General features: G+C 41.9%; 1 protein-coding gene across 1 annotated transcript in view; it reads left to right on the top strand.

Moving 5' to 3' along the window:
• ATP2A2 (ATPase sarcoplasmic/endoplasmic reticulum Ca2+ transporting 2) overlaps positions 1 to 22,733 on the top strand; it is a 1,687,617-nt gene that overhangs the window by 1,450,583 nt on the left and 214,301 nt on the right. Inside the window, exon 25 of the mRNA XM_044069765.1 lies at positions 964 to 1,081. Within this exon, the coding sequence (XP_043925700.1) occupies positions 964 to 1,081 (118 nt within the window). The remainder of the gene's footprint in view (positions 1 to 963; positions 1,082 to 22,733) is intronic.

The following is a 22,733-nucleotide window of genomic DNA, read 5'->3' as shown; positions in this document are numbered from 1 at the left end:
ATAACTACATGCCTTACTTCATGCAACATGTACTATTCTCTTATTACATACTAAAAGAATGCAGTTTGAAATGAACAGTAATACTGTGACTTATGAAGCTGTATTTTTCCCAGCCCTGCAGACAAATTTTATTTGCTTTTTTAACACTCATATTATAGCATCATTAATAAACTGAAATGAATATACATTAATAGGCTGGTCTTGTCCCATAACACCTTGTTGGCTTTTATTCTATTTTTGCTCATTTGGACTTCCAACATAGGCATTTGGGGATTGTTGGCTGTTTTTTCGAATTATATGTAGAGAGAGAGGCCATGATGGATAGCAGACATAGAAAAAGAAAGACAAAAAACTCTAGTGAGATTGAACTCTTTGATTACAGTTAATATGATTATAGTTAATATTATTATAGTTAATATGTGTGATATGAAAAGAACGTCCTTCAAACAAAAGATCTAAGGTAATGATTAGCTATAGTTTCATGTGTGACCTCAGTAGATGCACATAATGATTAAGTGATATGGCTAAGATGTCAAGTACAGCTGTTCTTTCAAGGAGTGGTGCATAGCTAACATTTCCATGACCAGGTCTATCTCACGTGTTACGAAATACCTCATTTTTCTTTCACCATTGAGGCAAAACGTTATGGCATATGCAACCTAAGTGAGCAGAAAAACTCAACTTGGACATTGCAACCAGTAATTACTTTCCACTGAAACTCTAAAGTTGTAGATGTGAAAATACACCGTCTCTAAAATCAGAATTGAATCAAGCTTCCCACAGTAACTATGGTGTCATTCTCTTAAAGAAAAGGTCATATAATGTGGTATTTTAACATTCTTCTTTGAAATACTTGTGATTTAGTGCAGCTTTATTGAAGTAGCATCTTCAAGAATGTTAACAGTACTAATTTAATGTATGTAGTACTTCAAAAATTGTGACTCTGTTTTCTTTTTGTTATAGCTTATCAGAAAACCAGTCTTTGCTGAGGATGCCACCTTGGGAGAACATTTGGCTGGTGGGCGCAATTTGCTTATCAATGTCACTTCATTTCCTTATTCTCTATGTAGAGCCACTGCCAGTAAGTTTCATTTCATGCTATTCTTTTAATTAAATGTTCATCTGGTAGGATGTAGTTATGAGGCAGGCAAAAAAGGAGCTTGTGCCGATTCTGTGCCATAGCTATGTTTAACATTCAAGAATCCTGTGTTGAAAAATAATGGTCTTGTTTGTTTTTAACTTAAACTGTGGTTTCTTCCATGTTGTGCTTCCCCTGCCAAGTCACAGCACTGGTGCATTTTCATCATGTGTTTGAGTGTGCCATAGAATTTTCCTTATTGTGAGACTTGTTAAAGTTGGCTTTTTGTTGAAAATGGATTTTTGACATTTAGTGGAGTTTTTCCAACAAGAACACATCTTTCTAGTTTCTTTCACAAATTTTGTAAATCCATGTGTTTAGATTTTTTTGATTGGGTTGGAACACTTATCTATAAGGGCCTCGGGTAAGGAGCAAAACAGTTGACACTTAAGCATTAAACATAAAAAGACAATACAAAATGTAACATATTAAATATACATAAGAAAAGTAAACCAGTTACCGTGCCCTGAAAAGGACACAACATAAGCTGACAGATAGCCAAGAGCAATTGTATTGTAAAAGTGAACATGACTAGAGACGTTATGTTTAAAAGAACGAAGGAGCACTTTACAAAAAGTCATCTGCTGTAAAAAGTAAAAAAAAAAAAAATTATATAATCACACACATGCTCCCACATTCTGCAGCCATCAAAGGCTCTAGAAAAGTTAGGTATTAAACATTTTAACTGTAGTTTAAACAATGATAGAGGTATGCATACCTTACTGTAAAAGAAAAATATTTAATGACACTTCATTCTTTTCATACAGTATAGATATGATTTCTTCTTAAATATTCACTCCACTGCTGCACATATTGCTGAATTCCTGCTTTCACTTAAACCTCGCTGCTCTGCTGAACATTATTTTTCATATATTCCCACAAATTCCATTTATTTCTATCAAGTTTGTTCCTATCGCTTCCTAAAGGTTCCACTTCCAGTTTATTTCCTTTACATATTCAGTACTTCCATTACAGTTGGTTAGATTTTGATTTCCGTTTTCTAGTAATTGTATGTTTGGCATCCACTAGCATTAAAGTCAGTAAGGCCTTAATATGTGTAGGGAATTCAGATTATATGTCCCAGCTGAAAGTAGTCATTTCCTTGGTTACAGCCATTTGCTTTCCAACATTTCTGGAAAAGTATTCTGTAGGGAATATTTTTTGTTAACTCTGACGGCTCTTACTCGCAAAGTACATGTTCCCAATTACTTTTGTTTCCCATAACATATCAAGCATTTGCTGTCTATTTGTGGGAGAATTCTCTAAGTATGCTTGAGGTGTAAAATTACCACCAACACTATGGATTTTGTTGCATATTTGGAAGTTGTACACATCCTCACTTTACTCCTTTTTGTAAATTGCCGGTCCAGTCTCCCTTCCCAGTCTTGTCTAACCTCCTCTGATTTTTGGTTATCATGTGGTATATTTGCCATACTAATCCATTTTTAAAATCCACTTCTTTCTTGGCTCAACTTAAACCTTTACAAGAACTGGTCTTTCACTTAGCACTCTGCTATTCTTTTTTTGCCTATACTTTTAACATTCCCTTGTAGTCTCTCTCTTGCAGTCCAAATGCCTGCTTTGCCTCATCACACTCTTACCTTTCCCTACATAGTTATTTGCTTCCCAGTACGTTGGTTGCTTTGATAATTTTCTCCATTAAATTCCAACCCTCTCTTGGCTATTTTATATACCCCCTACTTGCAGTCATCCTTATTGCTAAAATCACCTTTCTCCATTCCTGTGTTACTTTCTCAAATACTTCCTGCTTACCTACCTTATGGTTATAATAGTATGTAAGGTGGTTATCTTCCTCAAGGACCTGCATCCAAAATCCTACAATCTCTTTATTTTTCCAGCACCTTCCCAACCCATTTCATCATTGTCCCATTTTACTTTGATTTATAATCTTCTGCTTGTGTTTTGCATGCAAGCTTTAACTGCATAGCTCTAAAGTATCCCTTCAGATACCAAATCAGGTAATTCTAAACCACCTTGTTCTGTGGGGAGAATCCTCTTTATTCCACTTAACTCTTGCTGTCTTCTCTCTCAAATAAGTTCCTTCAACTTTATTATCGTCCACAACTCCTCTAGTTGATATGTCTGAACTGTCTATAAAATTGAAGAGACTATAAAAATGTTTACCTCTCGTATCTTACTATCCATATCCATAGTAAAGAATTTTTAAGTTCTCAGTATTTTGTATTACCTTTTGTTTAGCCTCTTCTCCAATATCCTTAACTGCCGTAGCATACTATTTTTTTTTAATTCATAGTGCTAAATGCTTTATCTCCCCATAAGTATGAGTACTCATGAGCTAATTCATGTGTGGGTAAACAGTTGACTGCTATAGCCTTTGTTTAATCTTTATTATTTTTATATCCCAAAAAAACTTAACTGTCAAAATGTTCCACAATGCTAAAATGCCCTTTTCTAAAAGTTTTAAGTACGAAATATTTGCAAATAAAACTAACATTTTGATTACTATACCCTTATATCCTTGAATTTGAGTCCCTTATTTACTTACCATTGGCTCTAAATGTAAACCAAGTTACAAAGGGGAAAGAGGGCAGGCCTACCTTGTCCCACTGTTCAAACACAGCTTGCTGGAGGAACCCTTCCACCTTCATTCTTGCCTCCAACCCTTCATGTATTCTCCTAATTAACCCTATTATTCTGTCAGGAAATGCAAATGCTACAATTTCCTCACTCATAAAATCCCAGCTATCTCTACTGAATGCTTTCCTTTCACCAAAACTCACCATCAATAGAGTTTTCTTAAGTTCTCCTTTCATCAGAATCTTTATTCTGTTAATAGCCATATTTACCTCCCCTCCAAGAATAGCACATCGATCCATATCAGTCTAAGCGCTATGCATTTGACATCTTGGTACTGAGCGTCCCCATCTTGGCTTCATTGCTGAAGGCTTTGACACTGACTGGGTCAGTGCACATATTTTGACTTCAGTGTTGGTAAGTTTTGTCAGCTCGAGCCATGAGTATTTTGGGGGAATAAGTGGCACAGCGGCTAGCCAAGCAGAGATCTTTTACCCATAGTGTCAGCATTATATTGGTTCCAACCTGAGACCTTGGGCTGAACTTCATCTAGACTTCTTCAAGACAAAGGGACTTGCAGACCTATTCTGAAGACAAAGGGACTTGCAGACCTAGTCTGAAATCTGGAGTACCCTCTTCCCAGTTGAGTTCAGATGATGACTCTCTCCCACCCTCCAGAAGAGGAAGTCCAAGAGGAGGCAGCTGGACTCCCCTTCAGAGTCTCCCACTCTGAATACAGATCTTGATGAAGGTAAGGGTCCCCCCAAATCCACTCAAAAGGATATGTCCTTTAGTGAAATATTGGAAGTGATGAGACCGAGGGAATCCTTGCTCATAGACTCACCTCCCCCAGAGGACACTCTATAACTGATCCCTGCCTGCAGTACGGGTAGTGTCCCCACCCAACCACCATCAGTCTGGTGGACATGGTCTGCATTAGTATAGAAGGAACCAAATGTAACTGAGCCTGTCCCCTAGGAAGTCCAAATGAGTGCTGTGTTACACCCACACCCAAAGACAGATGACTGGATTAAGGCACCTTTTGTCGACTCCATAGTGGTTGCGGTAGACAATAGGAAAGACTTCTCAGAGAGCTCTGACTGTTCATTCCCCTAACAGAGTTCAGGAGGATGGATAGATTTGGGAAACATGCCTAAGGGTCCAGTAATATCACCATCCAGGCATTGAACTACATGGCACATATTAATTTCAGAGGGAGATTACAAGCAAAGCAGCAAACAATCTGAAACATTTGCCAGCAGTTGACCCCTGTTTTCAGTTGGAGACTTGTGGCGACAGTAAATACTACTTCATCACTGGCTTTGAGTAGACAGGCCTGGCTTAACCTCATTGACCAGTTTAAGGTAGTATTCATCAGTGCTCCCTTTGATGGCACCACTTTGTTTGGGCAACAAGCTAGAGAGACAGTCAGCTTGTAAACAAGCGGGCAAAACACACTCAGTTGTTGGGATCACTGTTCTGCAGTGCTCTTTCCAGTGTTTCTGGAAAGGAGCAAAGAATTTATGGTTTCACAAATCTCAACAGCCCCAGAACAGATTCTTAGGTTAATAGTTGCATACTAGGCTAATGACCTAACCGTGCAATTCAGCCCAGTTGTGTCCCTATGTATCATGGTCATTTGTTTGGGTGGGGTATGTTACGAAGTTTCTAGAGGTTATTGAGGTATGTTAGCTTGGCATTACTGTTTGCCTCTATCTGAGACATGAGGACCAGTTCCAGGGTGAATTTCTGATTTCCCATACATTAGTCAAGGTTACGCTTAAATGGGGTTAGGGATGGACTCTGATTTGGATGGATGGGGAGCCTGTTCCAGAGCATGGGAATCATCTGAGGCACACATCTGTCTTGCCAGCACGTCTTATGTTGCATCCAAAATTTAAATCATCGTATCTAGTGATTCTGATGCTGTTCACTTTGCATATGTGCAAAAGGTACATCAGCTGGATTAAAGGATGTCTTGTATGCCAGGCATAGATTGCCTCTTAGTACCCTGTAGAGAGTATAAAGATAGGGCTTTAAGGTGATCCATATAGGACAAATGTGTTCATACCTTGGATTCCTCTGGTAAGGTACCTTCGTGGGAGTTCCAGATGTTGGATATGTTTGTTCAGGTGCATGCCACAGGGAGAATTATGCTTAATGATGGGTCTGATAAGGGCTGAATAAAGTGGCACTATGATTTCCTTGGACCTGGAAGCCATGCCATTCTATGTTGGGTGACATGCAATGATTTTCTTACTACCTTGGCCACATGGTGGTCAAAGGCCAGATTACTGTCTACATATGTTATGCCTTATTGCTGGAGTAATTAGCTTGGGTGACAGTTTTCCTACAAGGCACTGTAATGCATTTCTTGACATTAAGATTTAGACCTTGACTTTGGCACCAGTTATTTGTTTGTGTTAGATTCTCTTGTAAGATGTTTGTATCATGGGGGGAATCTAATAGCTGGCATTTAGCAGTCATCTGTGAACTTAGTCAGCCAAAGGTCCTTGACATTAGCTTTTACCTCTGAGAAGTAGATGCCAAGTAGGAGCAGTCACAGCACAAAGACCAGAGGTACCCCACTAGTGACCAGTTTCTTAGTGGAAGTATTATCACCAGTCCTGACTTCCAGGGTCCTGTGACACAGCTGGCAATTTGGTGAGTTTGTCAGGTATATCAGAGTAAGGTATTGTTCTGAATGCCTTATCCAGGTCCAAGTAGGTAGTATGCAGTTTTCCCCTTATCCATTGGTTTGGTGACCACCTCAAAAGCATCGACCAATTGTAGTAGACGTGATCTTCCCTTGGCAAAACCAAACTGGGTTTGGTTTAGTGCCTAACTGTTTCCTTTGTCTTTGTTAATAATTTCCATAATTCGTTCCATGGCTTTGTATATTAGACTAGTCAGACTAATAGGTCTGTAGTGTCATGGGTCAGGTAGGATAACCGTTGCAGTCTTCCATTCTTATGGTACAAAGCCTGTTTTGACACTGTAGTTGAAAAGAGAATGTAAAGGTCCTGATAGGTAATGTTTTCATTCTATTTAGAAGGGATCTTGGAATATTGTTGGGCCCCATTGAGGCTGTGTTTTTGGACTTAGCAAGCGCCTCTAGGACTTGCTCCCAGCTAATAATTGAGGGGTCATGCTAATAGGTATTTCAGGGAGGGAGGCAGGGGGAGTGGGGGGAGGGGGGGTGAATTTTAAGCTGAATTTATTAGCCAGCAAATTTGCTGTGTCACTGTTCGGTGAAGGTGGCACCATTAACCACCAGTTAGGAACACTGATGTGTGCTTTCTTTGAGCTTTCGGACATAGTTGTGGAAGGCCTTGTGGTTGTCTTTACCCCGTGAGGCTATGCTAACCTAATTGGCCTTGTTGGACTTGATTAGTTCTCTTAGCTTCCTGTTTAGTTTAATTGGAGAGCTCATATCGTTATTGGAGTTGCTGTTCTGATTTTAGCCATGAATTTTTTCTCCTTTTGTTATATAACTTGTTAAGGCTATGATTCCACCAGTGTGGTATGCTTAGTTTGTTTAGCGCTTACTTCTAGTAAGTACAAAGCCTCTATACAGCAATTTTCATTGTTGTACAGGGTCTCTGTGAGCAGTTCTGCAAATACTTCCTTTCTGTTACAGGGTTTGCTGGGGTTACCAAGTTGATTTTTATTCCAAAGGAGACTACTTTATGGTCCAGCCTCACTTAGAGGACATGACATAGGAGGTTCAGCTCTCTCCCATATTGGTGAGTGCCAGGGCCATTATGTTTGATCCACTGGTTAGTGTGCACACTGTCTGAACAAGGGAATTTTGTTTTAAAGTCCAGGAATCATTGTGCCTCTGAGTAAGAGGCAGTGTAGGTTTCCCCTGTCCGTAGAGGGGTAGTTCATCTCCCATGAATAGGGTATTTGGTTTAATGGCGTATGTGTCTCCAGTAGGTCTAGGTACAAGCTATGGTATTCTAGGGACACAGAGCAAAGGGTCTCGAGGCAATGGAGATTTTCATTCCTGTCTCCGTCCAAGGGGCAGAGGTGGTCTCAGTCATCAGGCATCCAGGGGAATTCTTTTTGGGATTTTTCCCCTTACAGCCCCTGAAGGGTTTGCATGACTCTTCCACTCTGAAGGCTGTCGAGGGATGTGTCTCCTTACACATTCAGGCATGGCTGTCCATCATGCAGGACAAATGGGTAAGGAATAAAATGTCTACAGGAAAGTACATTCTCTTTTTGGATAAGCCCACCAGGCTGTCTTCTCATTCTCCAGCAGTGCTACCCCATCAAAAGGAAGCGACCTTACAGGAGGGCGAGTCCCCTCAATAGGAGAATCCTCCAAGACACCCCGCCAGACCAGATAGGAATGTAGTTTTTACTCCAGATTCTTTAGTGCCCCAAAAATACAAAGGACCTCAGCCCAATACTCAGTCTAATTGTGAAGGACTTTAAGATGGTCGTGGTGCATGCCTTATTGCGTTGTGTCCAGACAGGGTACTGGATGTGTTCTGTGGATCTTCATGGTGCTTGCCTACATATAAAGATAGCCATAGTATCATCTCCATAGCTCCAACCCCCCCCCCAAAAAAAAAAAAAACTGCAGGGCCCCTGTCGCAGCCTATGTGCATCTGTGCAAATCTTTGGTACTTGTATGGTTGGCTTCTGATGGTGCACACTATGGAAAAGCTCATCCTAGCATGACAGTACTTGCTTCTGACCTGTCTGTTTTTGGGGATCATAGTGAATGTGGCCAGATGTCAGCTAGAACCTTCACAGGATTTTATATTCATAAGTTACCACCACAACATACTGAGACAGCTGGTCTTACATCAAGGCAGGTTTTTCTCCCTAATTTTGGATGTCACATGATTGTTACAAGACAGACATCCATCGGCTGCTTTTGTATTCAGATTGCTGGTTCTGATGGGTTCTTCATCCAGATGATTACTCATGCCAGACTCAGTATGAGAATCTTGCAACAGACCCATCAAATGCAGCGGACTTGGTTGTTTCAGTCTATGCATTACAAGTTCAAAACCTTTTTGTCTTGCAGAAAGTCTAAACTGGTGAATGGATCATTAAAATTTGTCAGTGTGTGTGCTTTTTGTCAGACTACTCTGGGGTGCAACTGTAACCATGGACCCTGGGGTGTGTGGAAGGGTCACTACTTAGACAAGATGGTTTGTTTCATAGCCTTCATTAGAGGCCTGCACATAGAGATTATAGCAGTCCTCCTAACCTTTTAGACCTTTCAAGACTTGCTCCCTCAAGGTGCAGTAGCCATACAGTCAGATAACTTGGTAAAAGTATGTTATGTAAACAAGCAAAGAGGAATTTTTCTCTTCCCTATGCAGAGAAGCATTAAACATATGGGAGTGGGCTTTGTATCTAACAAAACGCATACCTGAGTTTTCCAAAATGGACAAACTGAACAGCCATATTATTGCCACACATGTGGTCTCTCAGCACTACTGTAGTATGCAGCATATTCAAGAAATGTGGGCGGGGGGGCTGTTGCAATTTTTTTGCTTAACTATTCAACACCAAATGCCTCACTGCTTCAGCATGGTACAAGACCAGCCATCCCGAGATGCATCCTGATGTGATTGGCCTCTGAGAATCTTATATTGCTTTCTTCTCCTTAATGTGTTACCAAGACTACTTCAGAAGGTCAGAGATTGCAAGGCAGAACTCATTCTGGCCACATCATACATGGTTTATATTACTATGGCTTCACTTGAAGAAGAAAAACCCTCTGCAAGCCCCTTCTATACAGAGTCGCCCCTCTGAGCAGACTCACCCAAATCTTCGATCTTTTCATCTAACCACTTGGTTTCTCCAATTCCTTTAATGGCCAGTAACCATTTCTTCCATCCTGATGTGGTTAAACTTCTCAAGGCTTCATAGAAACTTCTACCAGAAGGATCTCTAAAGGGAATGGAAAAACATTTCCACATGGGCTCAAGAGAGGAATATTCTTCCAGCTTCTACACCTTTAGAACAAGTTTTGTCCTTCCTAGCAGAATTTTACAACAAAAGAGCCATTTACTACTCCATTAAGGCACACCTAGCAGCTATTTCCTCATTCCTTGCTGGATTCGTAATGTCTTCCTTGACTTCTCCGTAGGTCACATAAGGTCTTTCTCAAAAGTATTTCCATGCTAGACCCCTTTTAGTAAAACCTGCATTATCTTGGGATCTTAATGTGCTGGATAGCTTAATGAAATCACCATTCAAACAAGCTAGTTCAATTCCACTTAAATGTTTGTCTTGAAAGACTGCATTACTGGTGGCTATCACTTCTGCTAGGAAGATGTCAGAATTACACATCCTTAATCTGGGATAGAACATTACTGAGGGCCAGTCCACCCTTTATGCCTGAAGTGGCCACTCAGAATAACCTGAGCCAGTACCAGGGCCAGTGTTAGCAGTTTGGGGATTCCCAGCAAATGTCTAGATGGGGCCCCCTGTGCACTTCCAGTCTTAAGTGTCAACCTGTCATTGCCACCCCTCCTAAGCAAGCCTTTTAGTTTGGGTCCCTATTATTGTCATCGAAAGAAGAGATCAAATGGCATTTTGTCGAACATGCCATTTGCCAAACTGTTCTTACTGAGATCCCATTACAGTAGGGATCGGGAAATTTGCCCTTTCTCCACTGTAGTGCAGTCTCTGAGATGGTATATATAATTGGGGGTGGGGGGTCGATGAACAGTATTTCTGATGAAATGCCGTTTGTTGAACTGACTTCAGTGATATAGACCCTATTAGTTCATGCTGCAAAGTTTGAGTAGTATGCACAAACTGACTTGTAGTTGCAATGCTCTTGCATTACAGCAGTCTTGTGTACCACAGTATGTTGGCCCATCTCACAAAGGGACATTCAGTTACTGGCTTTTAGTTGCAACAATGATGCATTACAGCAGCTCTATGTATAGGCCTGGACTTAGGTGAAATGGCACCCTAGACACTGTCTGCTGTTTAACTCTCTTACACACACGTGCGTGCACACATTCTCCAGTGCTCTCCTCTGTTCTCCTCCATCTTGGGCTCCCCAAAAGCTGCACATTAGTTTTTTTCTTCCTTTTTACTCTTTTTTTTTTTTTTTTTCAAGGAGTCATGACTTTCTGTATGGTGTGAAGTGCATTTAAATTTTTTTTTTCTTTTGACACAACGTTTTCATCCATGATGACTGGAACAGAAGTCATAATTAAGAAAGAAATTCGATGTTGCTGTTCAGTTTATCCATGCATCCTTTCAACACACCTTTCCTGGCATCATAGTGCTGTGCACTGGTTGAGTTCTTGGCTGTGTGGAGTCTGCATGCCCTCCCTCTGTGCATGTGTGTGCATTGATCCATGTGCTCTGGTTGACCCCAGCACTTCAAAAAGACAGCAAAGTAGTAACTAATTAGTAAATAACTCAAGCTGGGGCCCCCCAAACCCATAGAGTTGTAGATGCTCTGGGGCACATTTTCGAGCATTTCCCAACCTTTTAATCCAGGTCAAAGCAAAAGTCATGAGTAAGAAAAGAATTTCAGTCTTGTGTCTAAGTTGTGCCCAAATTTTTTATGGTCAAAGGTGACAAAATTATTAGCTCGCAATAAACCTAGCAAAGCAATTGTGAGGATGCACCAATCCTATCTGGGAATACTGCCTGCCTCACTAACCCCTAAAAGACCAACGCTACATGTGCATCCCTCCAATGTTAGATTGGGATGAAAGCAGGGGTTCAAATGGCCAATGTCATGTATTTCAAGAAGTGACTACTGTCACACACACATACATAGCATGCATCCCCCCAAGGCAGTCATTTGTACACATACCTGATGTCTGATTATAAGGAAAGTTAAATATATATATATATATATATATATATATATATATATATATATATATATATATATATATATATATTATAGTAATGTATTCCTGTTTGTTGCTCCTAAACAAGCTGTAGTAACCTCCTTTGTACACCTCTGAGGTCTGTGAGAAAAGTAAAAGAAACCATGAACACAGTCCCCAGCCCAGACAGAAGCTGTAATGACCTGTGTACACCTCTAAGGTTTGACTGGGACGAAAATTAAAAAAGTAATGACACTATCTGCAGCCCCCTCCACACACATAACACAACCTACAGCAACATTTGGTACCCACACACATGAGCATAGCTGGTTTTGGAATGGTTGCAGTTGAGAGCAGAGGTCACCACTAATTCCATTATGCAGTCTGGGGTGTGGGGCCACCAGACTCAGATGATCCAAGTATCTGAATGTTCTGTAATATATTTTGTCTAATTTTTGAAATATAATTACTTGCTAATTGCATTTTTTGCTGTTACCTAGTAGAGTAAAGTATGTGTCCTGTTGTGTGTGCGCAGATAAAAATCAGTGGCATTTTATACACACGTATGTGAGCACACATGCACATACATGCACACACTGCATGATCACCTCCACAGAAAAGGAAGGAATTCCATTTCACCTGATGCATGTTTTTGAGGTGCTGGGGGTGACCAGCACATGCACACACACACAAGCCTTAGCACTACTAGTTTTGCATTTATTACAGCAAATAGCAATGCATTGTGCAAAACTGGTACTGCCACACCAGATCTGTGACTGTTTGGCAGTTGTCAGACAGCAACAGGAGTCGGTCAGTTTTATTTACCTCTTTGAGGTGTGAAGCATACCTGTCAGTCCCTGGTTTTACAAACTGTCCTTGATTGTTCCCTCTTATTTTTGCTGTATCCCTCAAAAAAAGTTTGATTTGCTGGTAAGTCATTCAGGATTACAGATAGTATGAAACTCCGATGTCTGGATTTATTGACTCTTATTGTCCAAAAATGCATGTTGATGCAAAAATGCACTTTTGTATTAACTTTTTAAGTGAGTTAGTGTAATATTTAAAATGTGTCTCTGGTTTTCATTGTTTATTCTGCTGTTATTTTTGGCTTTGCCCAGAATTCTAAAGCAAAGAAGTTGAGAATTATATTATCTGGTGTTCTGACATTATTTGTAAAACCTCCCTAAAAGGGAAAACCATCCTTGAAGACTGGAAGCATCAGCCCTTCTTAAAATCCAAGGTATCCAGTGGGATCAGTTACTCTGGACTGCTGATGTCTAGTGCTTACCTTGCACTATGAATGAATCGGTTCATTCACTGATTAATCATATCACAGTCCTGTTTCGGTTAAATAGTATAATCAGAAAATTAATACAATTGTTTTTTTTCTCATTTTCCCCAACCAGCAGCAGCTTTTGTAGGGCCCCCACACATTCAATTGTGATTAAAGGGTCCCCTTGGAAGCCACAGGTATTACAGGTGCCTAAAGTTGGGTGTGATAGTTTTAGCGGAGAGAATGTCCATCAACAGGATTTAACTAAGCCAAAAGCGCTATTTCAGTGGTAAAATATTTAATGAAATTGCGAAGCCTGTTACTTGACAAAACACTGTTACTATAACCAGAGAGATCTTTGAATTTTAGAGGCAATATCCACCTGGTTTAAGTGCACAGAATTGGTGTACTAGTTTTGTTGGTCTGACAGACATGTTACAAAATATCAAAATAACTTTGTGGTTGGGGTTCCCCAGCGACCGTAGAGTTCACTGATGCCTAAAGCAGGCTATGGTTGTTGCGTTCATTTACCTATGTTTTACAGAGATCCTCTTACAAAGGGAAGTACCTACTTCATTGCTTGCAAATACAGAGGCAGTTAAGATTTCATCTAGCCTGCACAGAACATTTCTGGAAGGATAAGCAACTTTCCATCAGGTTTTCTCTGGCTAGAATGGACCAGAAGGTTATCAAAGTCACACTAACTAAATGACTATCTGATTGTAGATCTTATTGATACACCACAGGAGGTAGTCATTTGGTAGCAACCATTCTGAAAGGTTTGTTGGCTTCCACCACACTGGTTACCTCTTGACACCAGTTTCTTACAGTCCTAGTGTCTGGACATGACCTGACATATACACAAGTTATTTACTTACCAGAATATTAGATTTATCTGGCCTTTGTCCAGTCACTGGAACAACCTGCCCACATTTGCCTCCAAATTGTCATATTCTGGGGAGCCTTTAGGTAAATGGCTCTATTCATTCCTTTCTTTTCATTCCATTTTTTTTCTGTGTATGTGTGCTTCTGTTGCTATGGTTATTACTTAGAATTTGCATACTCTATCTGGGGGGGGGGGGTGCCTTGGCAGCAAGTAGTTATGGGTAGTGCAGGAGCTTGAATTTGGAGTTTGTTGCCCTTGCTAGAGTGTGCCAAAGGAGTTCTCCAGTCCTACAGGTCAGTGTCCAGACAGAAGCGTTCTAAGTATATTCCATCATAATTCTCCTCCCCTGCCAATACCCTTTAATGCCACAGATCTATCATTATTGTCTTTTCCCCATCTTCTGTTACTGGAGTCCCTCTAGCAAAATTTGTAGTATTACTTCCCTATTCCTTTGTCCCTAATATTTTGAATGTTCATCAACTTCACTTGTTCATTTCTACCCAAATGGATTTATTGCAATATTGCTATTTGCTCCCTGGATTTCTTAATATAATTCAATACTCTCTGCTTTTTTGTCTGCATCTGTAAGGCAAATTACATTCCATGATACAGAGAGAGTCACCATTGTGATAGAAAGGTATTACTGCCACCTGTTGTACATGGCACTTCTTTCGAATATGTAGTTCCAACTTTTAGCTTACATGCACACACTGTTTTGCAGGCTGATCTCTTATGCAGATGCTTTTTCTCATGTCTATATAATGTCCATATTTTCAAACCTAGCTTTAGTGAAAACATGCAAACAAAAGTTTTCATAACCACCCCATCTTCTCTTAATTTACAACATTTATATTTTCAAAAAATGAAGTTTGCTTCTTTAGATAGGAGCAGTTTCCACAAATTGGCAGTTGCACCCACAGGTATTATCTATTCTAAAGTTAAATTTACCCCTGCTAAAGTGTGTTATTCTCTGTTCCCACTTACACTGAATGATATCTATTGCTCTGATGTCAGTTTTCATTCATTTCTCAACATATAGGTTTGGATCCGATCCTCTGGTCCAACTTGGCTGATATTTCACAGCTCGTGGATACTACAAGCTCTTGTGCTCCTTCCTTACCCACAATGCGGTAGTCCCCCTCATTCCCAATAGCTCTTTTGCCACCATTGTGAACAGACGTGGTCACTGCAGCTCTTGTGTGCCTTTTCAAAAATTATTTTTTTACACCTTTTCTCATCTTCAAATCTTTGACTGTTATTCTGCCTTTACCTTGTTTATACTGTGTTGTTTTATCACTTACCATGGTTGGTAATTTGTTTTTACTTAACACTTGTTAGTGTTTCTTATTTTCTTTTTTTACATGTATGCTATTTACTGCGTGTAGTTCTTAATTACCATACTGGTAATTTTTCCCTTACTGCTAGTCGATATTTCTTAATACCAAAACCAAAAGTAGTGCTTTGTAGTCTTTTGACTAGTTTTTGTTGTTGCCCTGATATGCCTATATCTTCTCTTTCTGTTGTACTGTGGTTGTTGCTGTAGACTGTTGTAGCATAAACAGGTTTTAAGAAGCACAGCAAATGCGGGTATAAGATCCTGTTTTCTGATGCTCATAGTATTTGCATATAGTGCATGGGACCCAAACATTTGCAAGCTTCATGCTCCATTTGTAAGGCTTTTAATCCAAGCACACTGATTGATAGGAAGAATAAATTAATCATCAGTTGCCTTCTTCAGCTGTTGGGGCATCACTGACTGGAGTCCAAATTTCCAAACTTGAGAGAGAGGCAAAAGAGGCCTTCCAAACATCCTAGCTCTTCTCAGTCTCCTTTGGATCCGACCTTAGAACCTAGAAAGAAGACTCGAAAAAAAAACTTTGGATCCAACACTTAAATCTTTGGATCCAGTGACTTCAGACACCAGAGCCATCTCTTCAAATCCAACCCAATTGGAGCCTAAACATCTACCTCGGACAAGGTATGCATCTTCCCTGGACCCAGTACCCTCTTGGCTCCCATCTCCCTTCCTGGAAAGATGCCAATCTCCCTCCATAGTCTCTTCCTCTTCGCCCAGAAATCTCTCAGAAGTGGATGTGGACGGAATAGCTAAACTCACTAAACTAGGTATAAATCCCTATGTCACAAGATGGGTAGCCAACTGGCTCACTGACAGAACCCACACTGTAAAAGTTGCAGACTCCAAATCTGACTTCAAACCAGTGACAAGTGGAGTACCACAGAGTTCAGTCCTGGGAATTCTCCTGTTTGGTATCTACTTCTCTGAAGTACAGGCTAACACAGAAGGCCTCTGGCTAACGAAGTTCACAGATGACTGCAAACTACGAGCCATAATAGAGTCCCCAAATGATGTGGAATCCTACAGAAGGGCCTCACTGAGACAGATGCCTGGTGTCACAGGCATGGCCTCAAGCTCAGTGCCAAAAAAGTGCACTGTCATCCCCTTTGGTAAAAACTCTGTACCCATGAACTACCACATAAACGGCAGTCTACTTAATGTGTGATAAGAGACCTTGGGACCCAAGTGGACAGTAGTCTCTCCTTTGATAATCACATCGCCACAGTAGTCAGGAAATCCTATGTGGTGCACCTCATCACAAAGGGGTTCTCATCCACGAAAAAAGGTCATATTTTTCCCCTCTACTCGGCACTCATTTGACCCATTATAGAGTGCAACGCCCCTTTTGGAATGTACCTCACAAGACATCTGCAGCAGCTGAAAAGCCACAGAAGTATCTCACAAAGAGGATTACTGGCCTCAAACAGATGCCCTACACTGACCGTCTCAAAACCTCCAGCTTTACTCTGTAGCATATCGCCTACTCAGAGGAGATCTCTGCCTAACATATAAAGCTATGTTAAACCGGGTCTATATTAGATCACCAAATGTTTAAAAAAGCGAACGGTGATTAATCGACCCTATGTAAGCAAAAGCTTACAATGTCGAAGTGTCAGAACAGTGATTTTTTTTTTTCCAAGGGAAAAAAATTGCTGTTTCAACAAAAAAAAAATAAAAAACAATTTCTAACATTACATTAAGTGGGGGGCTGCGCCCCCCCCCTACTTAAATATACCAACTCCGAGACCGCACTACAGTGCCGAAAACGGCAAAGTACCGAAGCAGCCACGCAAATTCTTTCCCAGGAAAATAATTTGTTTAACAGCCGCTTCGATATTCTCTGCCATTTATGTTCGACCGAGACGCATTTGAAAGAATGCGTCTTCAGTCTTGTAATATAGAGACCCATTAAACCCAGAGCAGTTGGACATGCTACACCTTAAGAAATCCCAATCCTTCCGCGCTACATGCTCTAGGGACCTAAACCTTGTCACCACAATAAACAGGACATGCTGGAGGGATAGATTCCTGTCCCAGAGACTTCCTGTACTCTGGAACAAGCTTACCCATCTATGTCAAGCAAAGTTCCTCATTAGCACTCCAAGAAAAATCTTGATGAGTGGATGGGAAATAGGAAATACAACCCGGGGATCACTTCTGTGGCTCTGCTCGACAGGGGCACAGGAAATTAACTTTTTTGGGTGGCATAAGCCGGGGAACCTTGTTGGCTAGGCTTGCTTAGGCCCTTGGGCCGATAGCCTAGTACCTACCTATGAATGATGAGGAAGTTTCTCTCATTACAAATTCAGATGGGATTTCTCCCGGCTCCTACCCCAATGGCTCTAGAGACCTTTACTCATACAACCCTACTGATTCTGGCTCCTTCTCCAATATGTTCTTCTGTTTTGGAGCTCTCAGATCTGAGACTCCTGGAGAAGACTGTTTCAGTCTGAAGATTCCTCTGTCCTCCGATCCCGTGTTTTCTCTGAGTGCACTGCCTCTGGACATATCTGAGCCAGACGGCTCTCAGACCTGAAGCTTCATTTTCAGATCTGAGGGGTTAAGAGTCAACTCTGAAGTTGTTGGAGCCGTCTCTGCCCCTTGGCATTCGATAGCTCTATTCTGACTCCTGCTTTGGGTGCAGTGTCTTCTGGTCAGAGGGAGCCGACAGTCCACAAACATGCCTCGTCAGTACTGATGGTTTACTTCTCCTTAGGACATTCTGTCTTCTAGGTGGTAGATCTTCCCTCTGGATGTTCTTCGTGTTTCACTGTTGCAGTCATTACATTTGGGAAATCTGCTGGCAGGTTGCCCTCAGTCGGCCTGATTAACAAAGTCTTTGGTCCTGTGTCGGTTGCTGTCCCTTCTTCCATGACGTCAGGGGTATAAAACATGCAGCCGACGCCATTACACCAGTCTTTCTTGCCGTGCGGTGCCCGTAGCAGAAGCAGTATGCAAGTGCCGGTCGGCCAACTCCTGAAATTTTCGTTTTCGATTTTCAGAACCGAAGTCTTCAACTTAAAGCTAAATACCCCGTTGGGGACATTTTTTCTTGCTCCTTACCAATGTCAGTAAAAGTTAATAATTGCATTACTTGTGGAAAGCAAATACCTCAAAGATTTTAACTTTTTTTTTTTTTCTTTCTTAGTAGACTCTGCATCTTGGACATTGTACTTTTCATAATTGTATTTTATGTAATCCTTTCTGTATTGCCTACTACTGCATCTCACATATTCTTAACTGTTTGTGACATTGTATTATCATCCATTACTGTATGCAACCTTGATTGTACTGTCTTTGGAGCTTTTCTCCCCAGGCCTCCACTGAAAATGGGTACTTCTTGGCCCAGTGGACTTCCCCGGTAATCAAACTGAAATAAATAAATAAATAAATAAATTTTCATTTGTACTGTATTCCTTGCCTAGGCTCACGACGTACCTTGCTGTCGGTTTTGTGTTTTATTTAATCAGTGCACTATCCGTTGTCGGTACATTTTTGCCTCTAAATATTTCAGTTCTCGGCTTAGTCATCCAGAAATGACGTTGGTTAGCCATCCGACTACTGGGATTTAGAAAAAAACGCAAAGATAAAGACAGAGAGAGGCCATCGAGGTCCAAAACTGCCAATGACTCTTCTCCTAAGCCAGTCGCCAATTCGTCGGTACTCAGTGAGACGCTTTCGCAGCCCCTGATACCCGCTACATCTGACTCGCAAGCCTCTGCTGAGACCCATTCAGAGTCCGGTATGCCGCGAGATGCTTCACCTATGGAACCCGCGGATGTCTCTACCTTGGATGGGTCCAGAGCCGCTGTGTAGGCACCGGCTTCTGAGGGTGTATTCAGGCCTACAGACTTGCATATTAAACCGACTCCACCTTCTATACTAAAGCCTAAATCTCGATCTATGTCTAAAAAACCGAAGCCCAGGCCACATGTTCAGTCCCCTATGCCTAAAAAACAAATTATCAAAATGGCTGAAGATCTTATTACTCTAATCAGGGGTAGTCAACCCCCCCCCCCCCCTGCTTCTAAGAGGCTTAGGGCTGAGCTTGACTACAAATCTTCTGATCAGGACTCTGTTTCTTCTGAGTCTTCTAATGACCTGCATTTATCCATACCTACTTATGAGGATTCTGATGCAGAGGATTCCATTCTCTCTGCTTCCCCCCTGAGGACTTTTCTTTTGGGGAAACTTTACATACCTTAAGGGAGCATTTCCACTGGGAAAGTCAGAAATTTTCTGATTCAAAAAAGAGGCTTAGGGATTTCCTTCTTCTACCTTAGCATAGGCCTTTGGCCATACCTCCTGTACTAGACATTGTTGATGTTTTCGGAATCCAGTATGGCCCCTGATTCTCTGTCTCCGGCTCCTAGTAAACCTGACAGATACTACAGGGTTCCTGAGTCCCACAAGTTCCTTTTCAAAAATCCTGTTGCGGATCCAGAAACCATTTCTCAGGGGCCCAAGGGCATTAAGGCTTCTACTGCTAAAAATCCTACCCCTTCTGATAGAGACTCCAGGGCGCGGGATAGATGGGGTAAAAAGGTTTATACTTCTGCAACCTTGGCAAGCAGGGCTTTAAACTGCCAATTTCATATGTTAAAATATCAACAGCATGTTATTGGACTGCTTAAACAGAAAATGATGATGATTTATGACTGTGTGGAAAATAAAGATTTACAGGATTTATTGCATTCTGCTGAACAAGTTGGAAAACATATTTTGCAATGTGGGTTTGATTATTTAGAGGCCTCTTGCAGGGCAGCTGTTACTGGGTCTGTGCTTGGAGGCATGCTTGGCTTAAGGAGCAATCTCTGCCTGATCATGTTAAAGCAAAATTGTTGGATGCTCCTTTAAATCAGGACCACCTGTTTGGCAGTAAGGCTGAAGAAGTTCTATAAAAGATGGAAGATGAAGCTAAATCTATGCAAACTGTAAACGATTTCTTACAAGTGCAACCTCCAAGATTTAGTAGGCACTGGCCTACTAAGAAGTGATCCTTTCCAGTTCCTTCCAGATCCTCTCAAGCCAAACCCAGACACTCCAAAAGCACCAGGTTTCAGCCCCAGGGGACTCAGAACTAAGCAATGGGGGGCCTCCACTTCCAAATCTGGAAATAACAAGACACCCCCCCTATGGTAAACAGTCTCAATGACTTTCCTTTAAAATTATCAAACACTTACCTTTTAGCCGCCCCTTTGGGGGGAAAGACTGCTCTTCATGCAAAAAAACTGGGAACTCATAACCCAGGACAAATGGGTTTTAAATATAGTGTCCCAGGGATACAGATTTCATTTCCACACGTTGCCACCACCAAACAGGTGGCCAGACCTGCCCCCAAATCAGTGGGCAGAGGCTCAAAAACAAGTACTTTCCCTCTTAAACATGGAGGCTATTCAACAGGTACCAGAAGAGGAAAAGGGACAAGGTTTCTATTCCAAGCTTTTCCTGGTACCCAGAAAAGACAAATCATGGTGTCCAATTCTGGACCTGTCTACTCTAAACACCTTTCTGGACATTCCAAAATTCAAGATGCTGACTCTTCACCGGTTACTTCCTATGCTAGGCAAAGATGCCTGGTTGGCATCTCTAGAGTTAAAAGAAGCTTACCTGCATATCCCAATCGGGGAATCTTGCAGAAGATACCTACACTTCAAAGCAGGCTACTTGCATTATCAGTTGTCTGCACTGCTCTTTGGCTTGTGTACTGCGCCCAGGGTATTCACAAAGTGCCTGGCTCCAGTAATTGCATTTTGCAGGAAAAGAAATATTCAGATATATCCATACCTGGACGATTGTCTAATTCAGGCAAAAAAACAGGCCATACTTCAAAGCAGGCTACTTGCATTATCAGTTGTCTGCACTGCTCTTTGGCTTGTGTACTGCGCCCAGGGTATTCACAAAGTGCCTGGCTCCAGTAATTGCATTTTGCAGGAAAAGAAATATTCAGATATATCCATACCTGGACGATTGTCTAATTCAGGCAAAAAACCAGGCCATACTTCTATATCATCTGGCATTTGTAAAAAGAGATGTTATGTAGTCCAATGTCTCCTGCATTCTTACCCTTGGGGTTCAGAGCTGAACCTCGGCTCCGACTCGGCCATACTCTAGCTCGAAGTCTTCAATTAGCTCTTGGCTAAGAGGTATCCCATGCTGCACTGATGCTCCCTTTCCCCAGATGTTGTTTGCTGCTCGTTACGCTCAAATGTGGTCTCGCTCTTGGCCGTAGCTAAGTATAACTTTCCTTCTACTTTTTAGTAGTTTGCTCCAAAAGCTATTTTCATAGCTAGTCTCTGTTTTTTGATAAAACTGTTTGTGTAGCCTGTTCCATGTTTTTTTGTCTTTGTATCCCATTTGCGTTCCTTCCCTTCTTACGGGCTAGGCCCATTTCAGTTAGAGGACCTAGTCCTCCCTTGTTTTGTTTGTCAGGACCGTTTAAGTTAGAGGTCCTATTTTTCCGTGTGGTGTTTGTTGTTCTATGACCGTTTAATTTAGAGGCATAGTTCCCGCGTTTTTCTGTTGGTGTCGGGTTTTTCTTCTGATATTGTGTGCAGTGTCATACCAATATGTCTAAGGTTACAAAAGAACACAAGCCTTCGGGCTTCAAAAAATGTGATAATTGTGGATATAAAATGTCTATTACTGATGGGCACTCTGTGTGCATGTATTGCTTGGGGGCTATCCACCTCCAAGAATCCTGTGTGTTCTGTCACGCCTTTAGCCCACGCGTTCTTCAAGAGAGGAAGAACAAACTGATTCTGAAGGGATTACTGAAACCCTCCTTCGAAGAAGACTTGGAGAGGGCTTCCAGTTCTAAGTCCTCTCCCTCTAAAACAGACAAGACCTCTAAATCAAAAAAAACGCTCTCCGGCTCAGTCAGTTTTATCAGCGCTGCCAGAGAAAGTTGCCAAGTCTGCTTTAGCTTCCTCGGCTCCATTGGCTTCAAGGCCGAAGGAAATGGGTGAAATGACCAAGTCAGCATCGCCTCCCAGTCTCTCAGAGCCGGTGATGGAGATAGTTGTTCGGAGCCAGTCTCCAGTTACTAGACCAGTTTCTCCTTCTTGTAGGTCTCCTTCTGTAGGGAGGTCCAGATCTCCGACCTTATCCTCTAGGTCCTCCTGGACTCTCTTGGACGATGATGTGGATAGAGTGGTGCAGAGACTGCTCCAATCACAGGTGTTGGACAAATTGTTTTTGGCTCCAGCCCAATCGGCCCCGGAGCCTGTCACCCATTCATCCTCATATGTTCCTCCTTTGAGCCTTTCTCTGCCTTCGGAGCCAGAGTTGTTGGTTCCGTCTGCCTTTACGTTGGCTCCAGTAACCCATCCTGGCGTCTCTGTTCTGATCTCCGACCCCATCGGCTCTGTCTACGGGGTCCAGGGCTCATAGTTCCTCGGTTGGACCCGAGGGTAGGTCTTGGGTCGATCTTCGGCTCCTAGCCTCCCGATCGGTGCTTCGGCATGGGTGAGCTTGGGCCCTGCCTCGACTTCGGACCTTATCCCTTTGGCCCCCTGGGCTTCCACGGTTGTCGTTCTTCAGAGCCAGGGGGATCAGCTTTCAAGGTCATGCGGAGCATGCTGGCCAGGTCCTCAGCTGCGTCTGATGGCACCAACACTGTACCCCCTCCAGCACCGGTATCAGTTTATCACCCTCTTTCCTTGGACAGCGGAGACCCAAGGCCTCAGGAT

The sequence above is a fragment of the Protopterus annectens genome, chromosome 4.part0, assembly GCF_019279795.1.
Source record: "Protopterus annectens isolate FY-2018-M chromosome 4.part0, PAN1.0, whole genome shotgun sequence".
Classification (NCBI taxonomy): Eukaryota; Metazoa; Chordata; order Ceratodontiformes; family Protopteridae; genus Protopterus; species Protopterus annectens.
Note: the sequence above shows the minus strand (reverse complement) of the source record. Positions and strands in the feature narration are given on the sequence as shown.